A 20,279-nucleotide genomic window follows, 5' to 3' on the forward strand; every position below is an offset into this window, starting at 1 on the left:
TCCAAATTTTTTACACTATCGATATTCTCCAGGGCACCAACATTTCTCCATTCTCTTCAACAACCTCCCTGCTGCCTCTTTGATCTTATCATTCCTCAGACAGTAGATCAGTGGGTTGAGGACAGGTGTGACGGCAGCATAAAAGACTGTTGCTGCCTTTGTGACCTCTGAGTTGCTTTCTTCACCTGGAGCAGCTAAGTATATCCCTGCCACAGAACCATAAAAAATCGTCACCACCATTAGGTGGAAGAATATGGTGGAGAAAGCCTTCTTACGACTTCCTTGGCTAGAGGTTTTCATCAGAGAGAGAATCACTGCACCATAGGACAGGATGACACACAATAAGTTACCCAAAATCACTGTATTCACAAATATCTGATAGATAAAAGGAGCATTTCCTAGTGGGGGGCAGGCCAGAGACATAAGTGGCCCAGGATCACACAACAAATGGTCAATGATGTTTGGTCCACAGAAGGACATCTTGGAGATCAAAGTCACTGGGACAATGTTCCACAGGAAGCCAAGGATCCAACAGGTAGCCATCAGGGCATAGCAGGCATTCTGGGACATAATTTGTGGGTAATGCAGTGGGTGGCATATGGCTAAATACCGATCCAAAGCCATGGCAGAGAGGAAGAAGTCCTCAGTGCAACCAAGAGAAAAAAAGATGTAGAACTGGAGGAAGCAAACCTGGAAAGAGATCTTTCCATGAAGGGTTATTAGGTCAAAGAGCATGCGAGGTATAGTGGTGCTCACATAGCATATCTCCAGCCAGGAGAAGCTGCCCAGAAGGAGATACATGGGAAGTCGTGACAAGTGGGAGTCTAGAACGACCAAGGTGATAATGGTCATGTTCTCAGCCAAAGTCAGCACATAAAAAGTGGTCAAAAAAATGAGGAGCAGCAAATGCTTCTTTGGCCCACCTCCAAATCCTAGCAAAATGAATTCTGTGACATCAGTCCCATTGGCCATCTCCATCTGCAATCACAAAACAGAAACACAGTCACATACCAATAGTGAGCATCATCTCCCTATCTGCCTGTGGATTCAGCAAGCTTATCATTTGAGTATAGTGTGTGCTGAGGGAATAAATCCTTACGCTGAGAGGAAAACACTACCACAAACCATTCTCTCTCTCTCTCTGCTTTCATTGACTAACCAGGCATGCTGCTTTTAAGGAGGACAGCAGAATATTCCGCCTCCTTCATTTTAGATTACATATACTTATTCTTGAGAATGCGTATCAGTTATGAGGTATAACAAGTAATTGTGTTGCATCCATTTAAATTATTTATTTATTGAGGGAAAAATTATAGGCCACTTAATCAGAAGATTCTCTAAATTATGAACATAATAAAGTAGTCAATAGCACATAGATAAAGACTTAAAGGCAAATATACAGCTAGGTAGCTAAGTTATAGCTGAATTATACCTCTTAGGACCAAAATATGTAAAGTTTCAGAAGAATATAGGAAGCTGCCTTATACCAAGTTGGCCATTGCTCCTTTTTCCTCAGTATGGTCCACACTGATGGGCAGCAGCTTGTGAGGTTTCCAGTGAGGTGCCCCAGAGATACTCTGTATGCAAAGCAGTTGGTCTACCATTGAACTATGACCCTTCCCAAGTATTCTAAACTTACCTATGACCGCTAAAATGTGCATCACCATATCATTATCAGATTGGTATGTGAGAACATGGAATATCTAAATGGCACCTCCCAGATTATGTTGGACTCCCCAATCCCATCAGCTCCAGCCAAGATAGCCAATGGTCCAGGATCATGGGAGTTGTAGTCCATCATCCTCTGGAAGTGCATCTTGTTGACTACCTATGTTCTTATTTCTTTGAAACATCCTTTTAGTCCATAGAAGTGGGCTTCCTTAAGCATCTGTTGTCATCAACATAGTCATTTCTTTTTATGTGTGTAGGAATCTAGTGCTAGTATATTGTTTGTTTCTTTGTTTATGTATTATGTATTTTGTGTTCTTATTTTGTATTTTTTGTTGTTGTGAAGCATCCCGATTTAGTAAGAAATCAGGGGTGGACAAGTTTTAGCATGCTGTATGCTGTTGGATAACAACTCTGAGGAATTCATCTGAGAGCCCTGTACTTGTTTCTTTCTCTCTCTCTCTCTCTCTCTCTCTCTCTCTCTCTCTCTCTCTCTCCCTCTCCCTCTCTCTCTCTCTCTCCCCTCCCTCCTCCTCCTCCTCCCCCCCCTCTGAGACCCTCTTGCATTATGATGATGATGTTGTCAATGTCGTTGTTGTTGTTGTTGCTGCTGCTGCTGCTGCTGCTGTCATTGTTCTGTAAGCTTCTCTGGGATCTTTTTTAGATTATGAGTGTGGTAGAAATGGTATAAATAAGTAAGTAAGTAAAGATCTTTCTCTCCTACTTTCCTCTTTGTCTCAGATGATGCGCCATATTGGTGTGTCAACATTTCCTTGCCCATAATCTTTCTGAATAGGGCTACCCATTGAAATACATCCCCTCTGGTCTCTTACCACAGTCTCCTTTGCCTTGTTAAAGTTATCAATTTATGTACCTCAGTAGCATGTAAGGAGTCAATCCCTCCAGCAGAAGGCTCACCACCTTGGCTGTGTCGGAGTTCACAGGTTGTGAAAAGAAATATATAGTTGTTTCCTGTGTCCTTTAGAAAGAGATGGTAGACTTGTCTGTGGACTAATGCTTGAATGCTGGTGTTAAATATTCAGCAGCCCTTGGAGATGTGTCTCTAAGGAATGTTCTCATTATCCAATAAAACAAACTCTCTTTTGGGACGGAACATCTTCATTTGCTATAGTGAAACATGGGTAATTCCACAGGCAATTGTCTGTTATTTTGAATTGAAGACACCCAACTGTTCAGGGTGGTAAAAACAAAAGGGAATTGTGAGGAGCTCCAAAAGAGTCTTTCCCCACTGCATAAATGTGCATTAAATTGAGGAGGGGCAGAAATGTAACTCAGTGTAAATAAGAGTCAAGTGATGCACATTGGAACCAAAAATCCTAACTTCACATACACACTAATTAGGTGTGAACTAGCATGGAAAGAGATGTTGGCTTAATAATAGACATCTTGGTGAAATTGTGGAGTCATGTGTGGCAGCTGTGAATTAATTTCATGTTAGGGATCATCGGGAAAGTCCTTCGCTGTCCCTGGGCGATCTTAAAATGCTGGCGGGCAGCAGCGAAGCCTTCGCTGCCGCCTGCCAGCATTTTAAGATCGCCCCGGACAGCGGAAAAGTCCTTCGCTGTCCCTGGGCGATCTTAAAATGCTGGCGGGCGGCAGCAAAGCCTTCGCTGCCGCCCGCCAGCATTTTAAGATCGCCCTGGACAGCGGAAAAGTCCTTCGCTGTCCCTGGGCGATCTTAAAATGCTGGCGGGCGGCAGCAAAGCCTTCGCTGCCGCCCGCCAGCATTTTAAAAGCCACCGGGACTGGGGCCAAGTAACCCAGCACTGGAGGCCAAGATCTCCACAGCAGCCATTCTGTATATTATCCTTGTATGCTCAGATATGTTAGAATACAGGAATTTAACAAAAATATTATCACAGATTTATAAAGAATTATTCCTCAAGTAAGCATACAGATTGCATTCCATTTACATTTTATTGAGGGAATAAAAATAGTTGCAAATATCCAATTGCTTTATCACAGCTGATTTAAGATGTATAACGGCTACAGAATGTTAGATATGTCAATCCTTTCTTCTTCTTAGTTGCTCCCTGCTGTTCAGCTGAGGCATCACCAGAATAATATAACATTTTGGGGAAAATATACAGCTTAGTAAGCCAGCACTGGAGGCTAAGATGGAGAAGATCTCCACAGCCACCATATATTTTCCTCTTGTGCTCAGATAGGTGGGAACAAAGGACAGCCACACACTGCAAAATACCAGCATGCTGAAGGTGATGAACTTGGCTTCATTAAAACTGTCTGGTAACTTCCTAGCTAGGAAGGCTACAGTGAAGCTGACAATTGCTAACAAGCCCATAAAGCCCAAGACACTGTAGAACATGGTGACTGAGCCTTCATTACATTCCAGAACAATTTCTTTAGTCACAGAGTGCATATCAAAATCTGGGAATGGGGAAGACATTGCCAGCCATACACAACAAAGAACAGCTTGAATCAGGGAGCAGGAAAGAACAATGGAGGTGGCCTGTTGTTTCCCCACCCATTTCCTCATCCTGGAACCTGGTTTGGTGACCCTGAAAGCAAGGACCACAATGATTGTCTTGGCCAACACACAAGAAACTGCCACTGAAAAGATGATGCCAAATGCTGTTTGTCGAAGGAGACACGTCACTTTCTCAGGTCGACCGATGAATAGCAAAGCACAAAGGAAGGCGAGAAAGAGGGAGGTGAGGAGAGTATAGGTGAGGTTCCGGTTGTTGGCTCTAACTATGGGAGTGTCTCTGTGTTTAATAAAGACCCAAAGCACCAAAGCTGTGGTGAAAGAAAGGGAAAGAGCAAGAACTGCCAAAGCAATCCCCAAAGGTTCTCCATAAGACAAGAAACTGATGTCCTTTGGCATGCATGAATCCCGTTCCATGTTTGGGTATTGATCTTGTGGGCACTGAAGGCATTCATCCATGTCTGAAAACAAACAACAAACAGCATGATCAGGTTTCTATATGTTGCAGCAGAATTTGTGTTGTTGTGATGTAATAATATGAAATATCAGACTTACAAATGTCAAACTTTCATTGGCTAGAAATAGATTGATCCCTAAGTAGATTAAATAATGTTTAAATAGATCCCTAAAAAGATTGTGTTGCACATTTATAGATGTGCAAAATCCAATACAGTATATAGTTATATTCCCATCCACATATGGGTCCAATCACTTTTTTTAAATATACAGCAGAGTTTTCCAAACTGTGTGTTGTGACACTTTAGTGTGTCAGCTGCAGTGTGTAGGTGTGTCAAGTGAATGCTCCACACACTCCTCCTGGGGTTGGAAACGAAGTGGGCAGATCATGCGATATGTTGTGTCCCCATACATCTCATTATTAGAATTTATGTATGTGTCTCTATATCTTATAATGGGTTAGTTTAATCTTCAGTTTGCTAGTAAAACTGAATTCCTGTGTCATGAAATGATGATGCATGTCTAAAGTGTGTCAACAATATGAAAAGCTTGAAAAGCTCTGATATAACAATATAAATTTATAATTCTTTCTTTTTTTCTATTTTCCATGACTTCTCACCAGATCATTCTTTGGACATTGAACATGCTCAGTCCCTTTGTGTGTGTTTTTTAAAGAAAAGGGTTTGTCAAAAAGAATTGTGTTCCAATTCTGCAATCATGCTTTTTCCAAAATAAACATTATACCTCCTTCTTCTGAATGAGTGGTGGTTTTTTCTTCTCTCCTCCCTGTTTGGTGTACATAATGACCAGCTCTGAATGACTTGGGACTGCTATTGCTAAGTTTATCAGGCTGTATCCTCATATGAGGAACCATAAACTTTACTGAATTCTGAGGAATGTTCTCAATTTAAGGTACCATTTCATGCGGCTCAATGTGGTGCCTTCCATAGTTCCAGTTACAGACAGGTAGCTGTGTTGGTCTGCCATAATCAAAACAAAATAAAAAAAACTAAGTTAGTTCTTGGTATGAGCTTTCGTGTGCATGCACACATGGTATCTGAAGAAGTGTGCATGCACACGAAAGCTCATACCAAGAACTAACTTAGTTGGTCTTTAAGGTGCTACTGGAAGGAATTTTTTTATTTTGTTTTGACTATGGCAGACCAACACGGCTACCTATCTGTAACTCAATTTAAGGGAAATGAATGTCTGAATACCTGAATGACAATACATTTGATAGGCTGTGTACATGATGTCTCTTACCCATCTGGTTGGAAAACTTCCCTTGTGGACACAGAATGCAATCATAGCAGCAAAATGGTTCTCCTTCCTTCTTTGCTTTATGGTAACCCAAAGGGCATTTATCATTACAAACAGAAAGGGGCTGCACCTGTCCACAAATGAAAGAAGAGAAGGTTTTCTCTTTTGCAAGCTTGTATATCAACATTGGGAACTTTGAATAACTCTGGAAGTAATAGATATGGTACAAAATATGAATGGACCGCACCTGGTTAAAACTGCTGGGCCACACAAAGTCTTCATCCCAAATCCTCAACACTTCTTCTTGGGGAGCCATGGAGTCTATATTTCCCACTTTGATTCTCTGAAAGGACTGATTTGGAAATGTGATCCAGTTTATAATATCAAATCCAGCCTCTAGCTCTCCATTTTCATTGAAGGAAACCTTTTCCCCAACAGTGTTATTAAATACTATTCTCTTAACAAAGTGGTTAAGCTAAAGAAAGAGGGGATAAAGAAAAAAAAGTCAATGGATATGTCAAAGGCTGTGGATCATTCCCACTTTATTCCAAACTCTTGAAACATACCACCTTGAGGTAGTAATTAGTAAAGCAATCTTAACCCTGCAGGGCAGCAGCAGGATATGACAGGGAGGAATAGCCACCACTGCATCCACAGCAGCCCTCACACCTGCTGTGGTGGAAGGCAGGGACAACAATACTCTACACCATGCTCATCATCATGTCTTTTTGAAATTTACACAGATTTTCAATTATTTTTATAATCTTTTGAATCTGGTGAGACCTTGGGCTTCAACAAATTCATGAAGGAAGCAGGAAATCTATTTTTATACATTCTCAGGAAACAGAGACATCATGCATCTGAAAACCAGGCCCTAGGGAAAAACAGTGGGAGAATACTATTGCTATCTGGTTGGCTGGTAAAGGAAGGCTCTGTACTGATCGAGCGGGATCCTTCCTTTGTTCTTGGTGTATTCGGGACATTACCTTCCATAATTCTTGATGCTGAAGCTTTACTCCTCCATCTACTATCGTTCTGCCTTTGTATCTAGATGAATCCATGGCCTGCAATGCATGTGCTATTGCAAAGGCAGCTGTGTAGACACTGTAGCTGTGGCTAGTCATGCTCATTTCAAAAACAGATGCAGGAAGAGTCTCCAACTTCTCCTCTCCACTGCAAATTTCTTCATTCTGTAGGTCTACCATAGCTCTGGGGAACAGACACCCAAATGCCTGCTCCCAGAAAACCTTAACGAAGCCATCTTCCTTCTCTGAAGTGGGGTTTCTCATCAGAAGAAATTTCTGGAATCCTAAAACTTCACTGGAGTGAACAGCAAAGGATATAGCACCATGTAGGAAGTCTATGTCCCAATCTCTTTGAAGAGGAATGGAAGTGAACTCCATCTCAGCTGTCATTATCCAGACTTTACCATTTCTCTTTGTTGATATATGCTCATATGCTGAAGCCTTAGAAAATATCCTCAGGATGAGCATGGTCTCTATTTCACCATGAATGACCAATGCAATGACAGTGCTCTTCATAATGATTTCAGTCTTCTCAATTACATCTCCCACCATATCATTAATAGTACTGGAAAAAGACACTTTGAGAAGTCTTACTATGAAATCAAAGCAGATACCTTTCTGGGCAAACATGGGGATAATATTCTGTTCAAACCTCTCTCCATTGTCATCGTGCCGAGAAATTACTCCAATCCATGTCCACTTGAAATATAGCAGTATGTGGAGAATTGTCTCATATTGAAGCTTCAAATTTGGGAACATTTGGAGATAGAAAGCAGCTTGGGTTTTCTTATCTATCACCACAGGAGAGCCATATATGATCTAATGGAAATTTAAAAAGTTAAGAAGTGAGGAGACCTGTAGTGGCCAGCAGGGTAGGACAAGTGTGCTCAGAGATTCTGTGATGTTCTGGAAAGGTGAGTAGCAGGGTGAAGCAGCAGTAAGATTTGTGCAGTGCAGATACACTGATGAAGTCAATATGACACTCCCACCTGCCTCCTCACCTGAAACATTGCAATGACTCAAGTTCAGGGAGGTTAGGTGAGCACTCTGCTGATTGTTACTGGTTGTTACTTCAGCAGCCCACAGAGTGTGGACCTAGAGTTTAGCAAATACTTTAATATTTTCATTTTTTTATATTATCACTTACCGTCCAGCTATTTAATATTTATTTTAATGTATGCATGGCGGGTGAGTTCAGGTGGGAAGTGGTGCCAGGTCCCAATGAGAATTGAGAGCATCTTTGAATTGGAGTCTATGTCAGATGTCAAAACAGAAGTTGCAAATTTAAGCAGTGCCTTTTGCAAATGAGGGAAGAGTTTGCCCTGTGCTTTGTCCCTATCAGATGACAAAATTTCCCCCTATGCTCTCTTTGGGACATGGGTGGCACTGTGGTCTAAAGCACTGAGCCTAGGGCTGGCCGATCGGAAGGTCAGAGATTCGAATCTCCGCGACTGAGTGAGCTCCTGTTGCTCAGTCCCAGCACCTGCCAACTTAGCAGTTCAAAAGCATGTCAAAGCAGCTTAGTCATGCTGGCCACATGACCCGGAAGAACTGTTTGTGCACAAATGTTGGCTCCCTCGGCCAGGAAAGCGAGATTAGCACCGCAACCCCAGAGTCGTTTGTGACTGGACTTAACTGTCAGGGGTCTTTTACCTTTTTTAAAAATGTTTTCTTTATGGAATTAGTTTTGCCATGATTTAAATCCTCTTCTATATTCCGAGTTCTTGAATGGTGCATATTAATGTACAACAAACTGTCTGAAGGGGAAAGAGCTTATTCTCCTTTTCTCTCCTCCTTAATTTAAATCTAGAACATCTAGCCTTTGGCTAAGAGGCTCTGCCCCCTGTTTTTATAACTGATTTCATCAATTTAAATGGAATTGTTCATCTTCTTAAGGATTTATTTGTTCTTGCATACAAATGCATCAAACGTCATAACTATGAGTCTCCTATTCCTATAATCTTCCTATAATCTTATATGGAGAAATGGGGTAGGAACAATGTACACAAACTGGCCAAGAAGGGGGAGAAACCTGAACACAGAGAGATCACTTCTGCAACAGTGATGGTGGAAGCAGTTAATGACAAAGAACAAAGTCCACACGCCTCTTTATTTACAGAGTGGGGGAAAGCCTTTAATGCTGTTAAAAATCATCTACAAAAATAAGTCAGAAAACACACACACACAAAAATAGAAATAACTCCAAATGAAGCTACAGAACTGAGTGTGGGAGGAAATCTAATCTTTCTAAAATGTAAGAGGAGAATTTAAATTTAATATTCTGAGACACTACAGAAGATACAGCAGGAATTTATTTAAAAAAACATAAATCTTACTAACATGATGGGCAAGAAAAATTCTAGAAGTCCTCATAACAGTCAGACATAGAGATTGTTCATTGCAAGCAAAAAATGCAGTATTTTCCCATCATATTATTATTATTTGCTTTGAGAAATTTCTCATTAAGGACAAATTCATGAAAACAGTGGCCAATAGGTAATCAAACAGTAATGCTGCTGCAAGAGAGAGAGAAAGGCAGGCCCTGAACTTTGCTACAGAGAAATTACAGACACCTCAAATACATTATTATTGGGGCAAATATTATTGGGGATTAGGAAGAAGAAGAAGAAGAAGAAGAAGAAGAAGAAGAAGAAGAAGAAGAAGAAGAAGAAGAAGAAGAAGAAGAAGAAGAAGAAGAAGAAGAAGAAGAAGAAGGAAGAAGAAGAAGAAGAAGAAAAGAAGAAGCAGCAGCAGCAGCAGCAACAAAAACTTGTGAAGCCACTCAGTGTTGTATGTTGGAAGTCACCCTCTTCTAAGAAATGTAAACCTCACATCTGGCAAATGAGAGAAGAGCCCAGAAACACCGTTCCACTGCATTAAAATTCTTTCTCCTTATCTCTCATCAATTTAAATATTAGCTTTCTTAAATTCCAAAACCTAAAAAGTAAGTGCTCTTCCTCACTGCTCTTATTCAATTAGCAACTTTTGGTTGATAGCTTAGTTATAATAAAAAGTTATTTATATAATAGAGTTAATCCCTCATGCAATCCATAGAAATAATATGATTTACTTCCAATATGCAGAGGAAGTGTAGTTCATAATTTTTCATATATTATTCACTTTCTCCTCTTCAAGTTAGTGTTGCACCTTTGCAGGCTAAAACACAATTTAATTGTCATGTTACAGGATTCCAGGACTCTGCTTAAGGTCCTTTGCATATTGTTCATTGTTAATGTTCTCTCTTATTTTTTGCATGCTTGGAACCCTGACTGGGCACAACTTTACTGAAAGCAATATATTTGCTGATCATCTGGATAATCCTTTTTTACTATACATTGGGATTTGCTATTTATTTGATAGTGTTGCATGACAGATCTCATTTTCAATTATATATTTTATATGTCTGAGTTTTTCCAAGGTAATACCTTGAAATGTTAAAGGTTTTGGCAATCAAATTGAATACATCTTAACTGTGGGATCTTATGTACAGTGATACCTTGGGTTACATACGCTTCAGGTTACATACACTGCAGGTTACAGACTCCGCTAACCCAGAAATAGTACCTCGGGTTAAGAACTTTGCTTCAGGATGAGAACAGAAATTGTGCTCTGGCGGTACGGTGGCAGCAGCAGGAGGCTCCATTAGCTAAAGTGGTGCTTCAGGTTAAGAACAGTTTCAGGTTAAGAACAGACCTCCAGAACGAATTAAGTACTTAACCCAATGTACCACTGTACAAGCATACAGCATCTTGAATTAGATACTGAATGCCAATTGCTGGGTATGGCAAATGTGGACAGTGATGTTGCACTCATGTCCTGCTTGTGGACTTCCTCCAGGTATTTTGTTGGCCTCTTTGAAAAAAGAATTCAGGGCTAGGTAGGTTCCTGGCCTGATTCAGTAGGACTTTTCATATAGTCTTACTTCTGGAAGCCTCACTTCCAAATACAACTGTTAAAAGGAAAACCTTTACAAGTAAACAGATGAGCAAATGGTTTGTTTATCTTTCCTACTGTCTGCATACCTGAGGAATTTTATAGATGCATAGGATATCTGCCATGTAGAGACAGACTTCAGAGATAGGTCCCCCAATGACTGCTCCTAGATTGTTCTGACTATCACATTTGTAGTTGGGGGTGAATCTGTCCAGTGTAGAGAAAAGTTCCAGTGATGCTTGATAGGTCCATCTTGTGTCAAAGTAGCTATTATAGATATGAAAGCCCAAGGTGACGTTAGGTAAAATCTGGGGATTTTCATTGATCTCTTTTAAAGCAAATATCAAGGCCAGGCTATGCTGATAGATCTGGGTCATCATCCTGTAATTAGAGTTACTTGCCCTGTGAGAGTGGATTTTTTTCAGAATGTGACATATGCTTCTCTTCAGTTAAATGCATTATTACTGAATACATTATAGTATAATGGTTCTGAACTAGAGATGCATTATGAAATATTGTCACATGCATCTGTACTTTTATATTTTGTTTTCACCTGCACAATGCTGATATTCTGGGTCTGGATCTTTGAAATTTCCAGGTTTAATTACATAAACTGAAAAAAGTAACGCAATTTTCATGATTTCAATTGCTTTAGTTGACTATGACCCATAGAGTTGCTGTTCAAAATGGGATCAGATAGAAATAAAATGAAATGAAATACAACTTAGGAAACCAAGAAGCTGACATATTGTCTACATTGGCTGTCTGTGGATCTCTGACGTTTCTATTAAAGAAACTTTGCCTGCCCTATCTCAAGGTGCCAGGTATTGAAAAAGTGACCTCCTGTGTACCATGATGCTCTACCTTTGAATGACAGCAATTTCCACTTATCAATACTTTCTCAGAAAATATGACCATATTAAAGTAACAATCCAGAGAAAGCAGTAAACATAGTTGCTCAAAAATAAAAAGGACCAAAATTTAAAAATTAATCCTCAACCCCAGTCACAGCTCTCTCACAGTTCCTTCACTACAACCTGGAAATTCTTAAATACTTAACGCTCCTAAGCAGAAAACAGTAGGGTCATCAAAATGCTGAAGGGTAATGTGGCATAGCTAGGACAGAAAATGACATTATAAAGGAACTTTTTAAAAAAGAAAAACAGCAAAGCCTTACACAGTGCCTTCAAAGATGTCATTAGAAGGCAGTTTTCTGAAATTAATTGGAATCGAAAATCTATATATCTGAGCTGTAATGCTGGCAATGATGAAGTCTCCTGGTTGATAAAACTTGTGAAGAATAGGAAGAGAGTTGCTGACACTGCATTTGATGTCAGGTGTCTTGTATGCCACCAGAGGCAAAAAGAACAGGACTGCCAATGGCAGTAGCTTCTGTGAAAGAATTCCTTCTCTACACCCATTCTGTTGCCTCCACATTATACCTAACTGGGTTCTGTGCTGAGTCCCACAGCCTGATTTGAATGGCCCCACACAGGATGATGTGTGGCTCAGACTATGCCTTCTAAAATGTCCATGATCTGATTTACAAAGCCCTCAGACCAAACTGGATGGGGGATAGTTATTGAATCCTTGTATCTTGTAGTTTTCGTCTTGGTTACTGCAGCTGCCTTGAGACCGGAAGAAGTAGTAGCATGTAATCACAATTAATTAGATAATTATAAGTGAGATAATCACCTATTCAGAATTACAATTTCTGTGAGACATTGCAGACATTTTGTCTCCCCAGATAGCAAGAGATATTGAGGCATCTACTGATTCACATAAAAAAGGCCTTCTGTATAATGAGATATTCATAAGAAAAGAGTACCACAGAAAAAGTTTGCATTTGTCTGAAAAGTGGACATGTTATTCATTCATATATATATATATATATATATATATATATATATATATATATATATATATATATATATATATATATAATTGCATGGTTAAGTTCTCTTGGGTGGCAAGAGATACCTAGGTTCCTGCTGACTAACATCAAGAATGAAGGGTTTCCGTATAATAAGATATTCAGAGAAGAGCATCACAAGAGAAGTCTGCATTTGACAGACATTTTACGCATTCATGTCTGTTCATTCATTTATATTATTGTCTTTTTAGCTGTTTTCAGAAAGAACAGGCAACAGGTGTGCATCATAGATCAGAACAGAGGAAGAAAATTCTGAAAGCCCTTCTTTGATTTGCTATGGAACAGGCACGTAATATTTTACATGTTGTTGTTGTTAACGTTAAGTTACTGATTCTCATGGCTTTATTGGGTTCACAGAAGGTCAACTTGGATATCAAAGACACTGGGATAAGAACTCAACAAAATCCAACAATCCAACAAGCAGCAACCAAGTCATAGCAGGCAACTAGGGACATTTTTGGGGTGGGGGCCCTTCCACATAGTTGGTACATATAAGTACATGTGGTGGGACTGCTCAAAGAAGGCTGAATGTATTCACTGAGAGCTCTTTGACAACCAAACAATTACCCAATAATTTCACCTGGCACTTTTGTATCTCTATGCGGTAACAGAATGAGATTTGAAAAATAAAGAATATACTTATCATTTCTTAACAGCAGTCCGGGGCTCTATTGCCAAATCCTGGAAGACCTTTAATCTTAATCATTTGGATTGTTGGTATTCAAGGATTTGTCAAGTTGCCCTTCTTGAACTAAAAGTATCTAAAAGGCAGAGTTTGACTTAATTTGTGTGTGTGTGTGTATGTGTGTGTGGCATGACTATATTTTTATACAAATACTGAGGCACATGGTCACTCAGTGCCTTTAGTATATGCAAATGGCTGGTTCATTTAAGGCTATATAGAACATTTAGTCTTAAAAATAATAGAATTCACAGTTGGAGAAAACTTCTATTTTTCTAAATCTTTATTATTTGAAAAGGAAATCTTTGTATGAATTATTTCTTTATCATCCCCTTGAAGCAATGTTGTATCTTTGTACTTTTGTCCTTCCAGCCTGTGATGCATGATGGTTTACATATTGTATTATTTGTTTATTTTTATTTTTTTGCTATGTTGCACTTTTTAAGTAACTAATCAATACAATTTTTGAAAAGCAAAAAATTGAATATGAGTTTTATCTCTTTGGGTGACTGGTTGGGTCTTCCACTTCATTTTCTTCTCCCAACATCTTCTCACCATCAGTGTTCTCCAGTTCGCCATCATTTCTTCATTCTCTTGAACAACTTCCTTGCTGCCTCTTTCATCTGATCATTCCTCAGACAGTAGACCAGGGGGTTAAGGAAAGGTGTGATGGCAGTGTAAAAGAGTGCTGCTGCCTTTCTGACTTGGCTTTCTGAGTGGCTTTCTCCACCTAGATCAGCTAAGTATACACCTGCTACAGAACCATAGAAAATAGTCACCACCACTAGGTGAAATGATACTGTGGAGAAAGCCTTCCTACAACTGCCTTGGTTAGCAGTTTTCATCAGAGTGAAAATCACAATGCTATAGGACAACACGATGCAGGATAAGTTGATGAAAACCACCGTTTTCACAAAAATCTGATGGATGAAAGGAACATTTCCTAGTGGCGGGCAGGCCAGAGACAGAAGTGGCCCAGGATCGCACAACAAATGGTCAATGACATTTGGTCCACAGAAGGACAACTTGGAGATCAAACTCACTGGTATAATAAACCACAGAAAGCCAACAATCCAACAAGCAGCCACAAGGGTATTGCAGGCACTTTGGGACATAATTTGTGGGTAACGTAGTGGGTGGCATATTGCCAAGTACCGATCGAAAGCCATAGTTGAGAGGAAAAAACCTTCCATTCCACCAAGAGAGAAAAAGATGTAGAACTGGAGAAAACAAGCCTGGAAGGAAATTTTCCCATGACGGGTCACCAGATCAAAGAGCATGCGGGGTACAGTGGTGGATACGTAGCACATCTCCAGCCAGGAGAAGTTGCTCAGAAAGAAATACATGGGAATTCGTGACAAGTGGGTGTCTAGAACCACCAGTATGATAATGATTATGTTCTCAGCCAAGGTGACCACATAAAGAACAGTCAAAAAAAGGAGCAACGACAAATGTTTCTTTTGCCCTCCTGCAAATCCCAGCAAAATGAATTCTGTGACATCAGTTCCATTGGCCATCTCCATCTGGAATTACAGAACAAAAACACCTTTGCATTTCAAGAGCAGGTATCATTTGTCCGTTTGACTATAGGCTAAGCAGGTTTGCCCTTTAAGGGAGTGGTGTTAACAGACTAATTCATTTTCCTCCCCCAATGTGTGTTTTGGATCCTAGTGTTGGCTTCAGACTTACAGTAAGTCAGGTTTATGCATGCAGAGTTATGTTCATAGGAAACGTCTTCAATTCACTGGTTATACTCTAAACAGAACAGAACCCATATATTATTCAGAACAACTTGCTCATAAATACAAGGAAGACAAAGGAGCTTGTGGTGGACTTCAGGAGACAGAAGAGCAATGTCCAGCCACTTTTGATTGATGGGGTCTGTGTGGAGAGGGTAACAACGTTCAGATTTTTGGGTATTGAATTACAAGAGGATCTGTCCTGGAGTGTCAACACAAGGGGGCTTGTGAAGAAGGCACAGCAGAGACTGTACTTTTTAAGAATCCTAAGGAAAAACCATCTTCCACAGAAACTGCTGCTTGCCTTCTATCACTGTGCCATTGAGAGCGTGCTCACTTATGGCTTATGTGTGTGGTACGGAAGCTGTACTACCCAGGACAGGATGGCGTTGTGCAGAGTTGTTAAGGCAGCAGAGAGCATTGTTGGCTGCCCACTCTCCACCTTAGAGCAGATTTATGCCACAAGGTGCCATAGGAAGGCACTGGACATAGTAAAAGATCCATCGCATCCTGGTCACTGTCTCTTTGTCCTCCTGCCGTCGGGACGGAGATACAGGACGATGATGACAAGAACGAGCCATCTCAAGAACAGCTTCTTCTCCAGAGCGATCTCGGCCCTGAATGGGAAACCTGGACTTTGAAAGTCATCTAATCTTCCTTGCTGTATTATATTATATTGTTTTAATTAGTGTTTTTATAGTTGTTCTGATTTTGAGTGGAGTGCCCTATCTGGGTGGATGGAGCAGCCAAGTAATTTTGTTGTCCCTGAGAGGGGGCAATGACAATAAAGATATTATTATTATTATTATTATTATTATTATTATTATTATTACTCTTCAGAAACAGCCCGTTTCTGAATTCTTTATTACACAATAAAGTTATGTGCTTTAAATATGCATTGGATGTGTTTTAAAAGTGTGGTCTGCACCTTTTCTAAATGTGCTTAGGAGTCCAACTATGCATGCTCCTCTGCATTAAGTGGTGCTTACTTTGGAGCTGCAACGTTCTTAGTGAGACCTACTGAACTAAGGGATCATCCACACTTCTGCTGGTCCTGTGCCTAGAACGTTTTCTGCTTGTATCATACTTTTTAGGTATGAGTCCTAGCAGTTTTGCCTTTGCCCAGATTCTTTCCCTTGTAAAACCCACTCTTTAGCACTAAATCAGAGCAAACGTAAATCCATAGAAATCCTGATTGACATTTGATCCCATTCAGTGGTAAACTGCTGGTTTTCCTGGGGGGGGGGGGGAATGGTAGACCAAGCAGAAGTGTGCATGAGTCCTAGATAGGGCTTCCTTCTGAGTAGACCTTTCTAAGACTCCTGCCTATTGGATTGGGTGCAGTTGGAGGGAAAAAGGAGTGGTAACCACTCTACACTCATTGTATTGTTTTCTTTCAGATTCCCGCTGTGCAAAACAGCAAACCTTCAGTGATTTCTCCTGGTTGCTTTTGTAGATGTCAGCAAACTCTCTCTCTCCTACCTCTCCACTTGCCTCTAAACCCCTTTTTGCCCCAACTGCTGCAACACTTTCTCCCCACCAGCTTTACCATGTGAAGAGCTCATCCATACAGTCATTTAATGTGAAAAGAAGAAGAAGAGTTTGGATTTGATATCCCACTTTATCACTACACTAAGGAGTCTCAAAGTGACTAACAATCTCATTTCCTTCCCCACAACAAACACCCTCTGAGGTGAGTGAGGCTGAGAGACTTCAGAAATGTGTAACTAGTTCAAGATCACCCAGCAGCTGCATGTGGAGGAGCAGGGAATCAAACCCGGTTCACCATATTACGAGTCCACTGCTCTTAACCACTGCACCACACTGGCTCTCAGTAGTACTCTTCCTGTACTTCCATTTATTCTCCATAGTCCATGTCCCTCTCTTCCAAATTGGTGCTTTCCCACACGCTTCCCCTTCCTCAAACCAGATTTTTGTATACCAGAATACTCCAAACATAAGAAGGTATGAGAAAATCTGGATTAAGGGAGGGGAAGAGTTTGGGAAGGCAGCAATGTAGATGAGGACATCATATGGACAATGGAGAATTAATGGACGTTCTTACTATCCATATTAAACAACAGTATGGATGAGCCAAGAGACATTCCTGTTTCTCCATCATATGATATGAAAACAACTACAAAGCTTTCTAAACCAGAATGAAGAAGTAGCAAATTCATGAAATATGAACAACTGTGAACTGGTATCAGAGGAAGATCCCTGGAACAGCGAGTGAAGATGTTTATTATAGCAAATCGGATTCTTACCTTCAAGCGACCCCAGCCCACCGATTTTGGCACCGCACCCATTCAGACCCGCCTCTCTTTCATTCTTACCTCAGTCTCCTTTGACTGATTCTTTGCCTCCATCACATTCAAAACATTGAACCATCACCCTGAAGACATCTCATAAATGTTGTGTTTGTGTGCTCGCTGTCCTATGTGTCTTATAGTGGAACGTGGAGGGAAGAAAAAGTGGGCCTGCTCACATATCATAGCTTTGATGCATCTGACACATATCTAATTGGTTCATGGGAATGAGTACCTCAGTAACCATGTCATTAGTATCCACCAAAACACTGATTGCCTCCCTCTGGCATACTGAAGCACTGGGGAACCTCTGCACATAATTGCTGTTTTTCTGGGCTCAGCTTCCTAGGCATGGACGTGTTGAAGCAAACCAAATGGATACAGTGTGTTATGGGAGAGGTTCCATGGTCATCCGGAATTGTGACAGAAGGGGTATTCTGATCCCAATCACGTCCCATAGAAAGAAATTGTCACAAGGGACTGAGGGAAAGAGCCTCCCTTCCTGGAGTCTCATGTGGATACAGACCCTTGGTTCAACATCTTTCCTTTCCTTTTTGGGCTGCTGGTGGTAGAGATAAATAAGCAATGGTTTTAAAAGGAGGGACAACACCGTGGTAGGAAGGCTAGTCTTTATCTTTTCTTTCCCCCCTCCCCTTTGAAACATCTACATGAACATCTAAGAATGAACAAATCTACTGAGTCAATGATTTCCTCTATCTATCATCTATCTAACTCTGTTTTACAATATCAAATAAACATATTACAGACTTCCAAATTACTTCCCTTCTTCTCTTTCCATGGTTCATTTTACATATCTTACATCCCTGCACATTTTATTATAACCATTCAAATCAGTTTTCCACTACAGTGGTACCTCGGGTTACATACGCTTCAAGTTACATACGCTTCAGGTTACAGACTCCGCTAACTCAGAAATATTACCTTGGGTTAAGAACTTTGCTTCAGGATGAGAACAGAAATCATGCAGTGGCGCGCAGTGGCAGCAGGAGGCCCCATTAGCTAAAGTGGTGCTTCAGGTTAAGAACAGTTTCAGGTTAAGAACAGACCTCCAGAACGAATTAAGTTCTTAACCCGAGGTACCACTGTATTATATCCCTCAAGAATTATTTAGATATTATAAAGATTGAATTTCATGCTTCCAGCATTTTCAGCTATACACACTTATTTTCCATATACTCAATAAACTTTTTCCAATCTTCCTTAAACGTATATTCTTCTTGCTCTTTTATTCTATATGTTAAGTCTGCCAGTTGTGCATATTCTGTCAACTTAGTTTGCCAATCCTCTTTAGTTGAAACACCACTCACTTTCCATTTTGGGGGCTAACAAGACATGAGCTGCAGATGTTGAATACATCAATAATATTTCTGATAACTAGGAATTTCAGTCTGGGTTATCCCCAGCAGAAAGGACTCTGGGTTTAGGGGGAAAGTAATATTAAACATTTTTTTTAGTTCATTATAAATCATTTCCCAATATTCTTTTACCTTTTTACATGCCCACCACATGTGAAATAATGTTCCCTCCACACCTTTACACTTCCAACACTTATTAGATTCTGTCTTGTAAATCTTAGCCAACCTGCTTCAAGTTAAATAACATCTATGAATCATTTTCAAATAGTTCTCTTTCAAAGAATAAGATGCTGTAATTTTCAAGTCACTTTTCCAAAGTTTCTCCCAGAGGTTAAGATCTATATTGTGTCCTTTATCTATTGCCCAGTGCGTCATTGAAGCTTTAACAAGCTCATTTTTGTTTCCCATTTTAATAAAAGATAATGTGTTTTAGACAAAAAATTATCTTTGTTTTACAAGAGTTCTGTTTTAAATTGTGAGCTATGGTCCAAAAAACAGTTCTTTCTGTCTAATTTAAACATATCATGTAACTGATGATATTGCAACCAGTCTGCAACTTGACTACTCAGGTTTTTAATTGGTTTCAGTTTGGGTTACACCCCACCCACCCCCATCCCAGTAAAATCCAGCAATTCCCTGTAAGTCACTTATTGTCTATCCATATTAACTCTTTAATTGTAATTGCCTTGATAGGAGAAAGCCATAAAGGTGATTTTATTTCCAGCAGTTTTTATATTTCTCCCAAACTCTATACAGAATCTTCCTAAGAATTTGGTTCATAAAACTCTTACAGGGGCTGGTAGTTCTGCTTTTAATCTGCTGTGTTTTCTAAATGTTGTTGACTGCCTTGAAGAGTCAAGTAAAAAATGGGATATAAAACAAAAAGCTATGGAAGCCTCTTCCCCTACCACCACTGAACTCTAAACATATTCAGTAAACATATTCTTTGATTTTTTTCCCCAGACATGGATGATTGTTTTCAATATCCTGAAGATCAGTACCCAAACATTGGCCAGGATATATGTCTTCCAAAAATATTAACTTCCTGTCTTACGATGAACCTCTGGGAATCAGTTGCATTATTTCCGCACATATGACACAGAATGAGAGATGTGAAGGGGAAATGTGGACTAGTCTACATGGACCAACAGATACTTGCCTTGTGCAAAGGAATAACAGAGCAAAAGAGACAAGCAAAGACCACATCAGGGCCTGGTTCAGTTGGCTAAAGACAGGGCTAACTGAAGAAAGAAACATCTGATGCCTGCTGCTGTTTCAAGGGGCTGGTAGTTTTGCTTTGTGATCTGCTGTGTTTTCTAAATGTTGTTGACTGCTTTGACGAGTCGAGTAAAGAAGTGGGATATAAAACAAAAAAGCCTTTCCCCTTACCACCACTAGACTCTAAACATATTCAGTAAACATGTTTTTGTT

At 40.1% G+C, this 20,279-nt stretch overlaps 2 protein-coding genes across 2 annotated transcripts; both read right to left on the reverse strand.

Moving 5' to 3' along the window:
• Window positions 1-15: 15 nt before the first annotated feature.
• LOC309354724 (olfactory receptor 6B1-like) lies at window positions 16-17,472 on the reverse strand (the record flags this gene model as incomplete). Its single annotated transcript, XM_081884987.1, has 3 exons — window positions 16-690; window positions 14,660-14,947; window positions 17,431-17,472. The coding sequence occupies 3 exons, from the start codon at window positions 17,470-17,472 to the stop codon at window positions 16-18; spliced, it is 1,005 nt and encodes a 334-aa protein (XP_081741113.1).
• On the reverse strand, window positions 3,695-11,189 carry LOC309356046 (vomeronasal type-2 receptor 26-like; the record flags this gene model as incomplete). Its single annotated transcript, XM_081887228.1, has 5 exons — window positions 3,695-4,596; window positions 5,855-5,981; window positions 6,099-6,326; window positions 6,838-7,695; window positions 10,899-11,189. 5 exons carry the CDS (start codon window positions 11,187-11,189, stop codon window positions 3,695-3,697), a joined length of 2,406 nt encoding a protein of 801 aa, XP_081743354.1.
• Window positions 17,473-20,279: the final 2,807 nt, after the last annotated feature.

Source organism: Podarcis melisellensis, assembly GCF_964234715.1.
Source record: "Podarcis melisellensis genome assembly, chromosome: 13".
Classification (NCBI taxonomy): Eukaryota; Metazoa; Chordata; class Lepidosauria; order Squamata; family Lacertidae; genus Podarcis; species Podarcis melisellensis.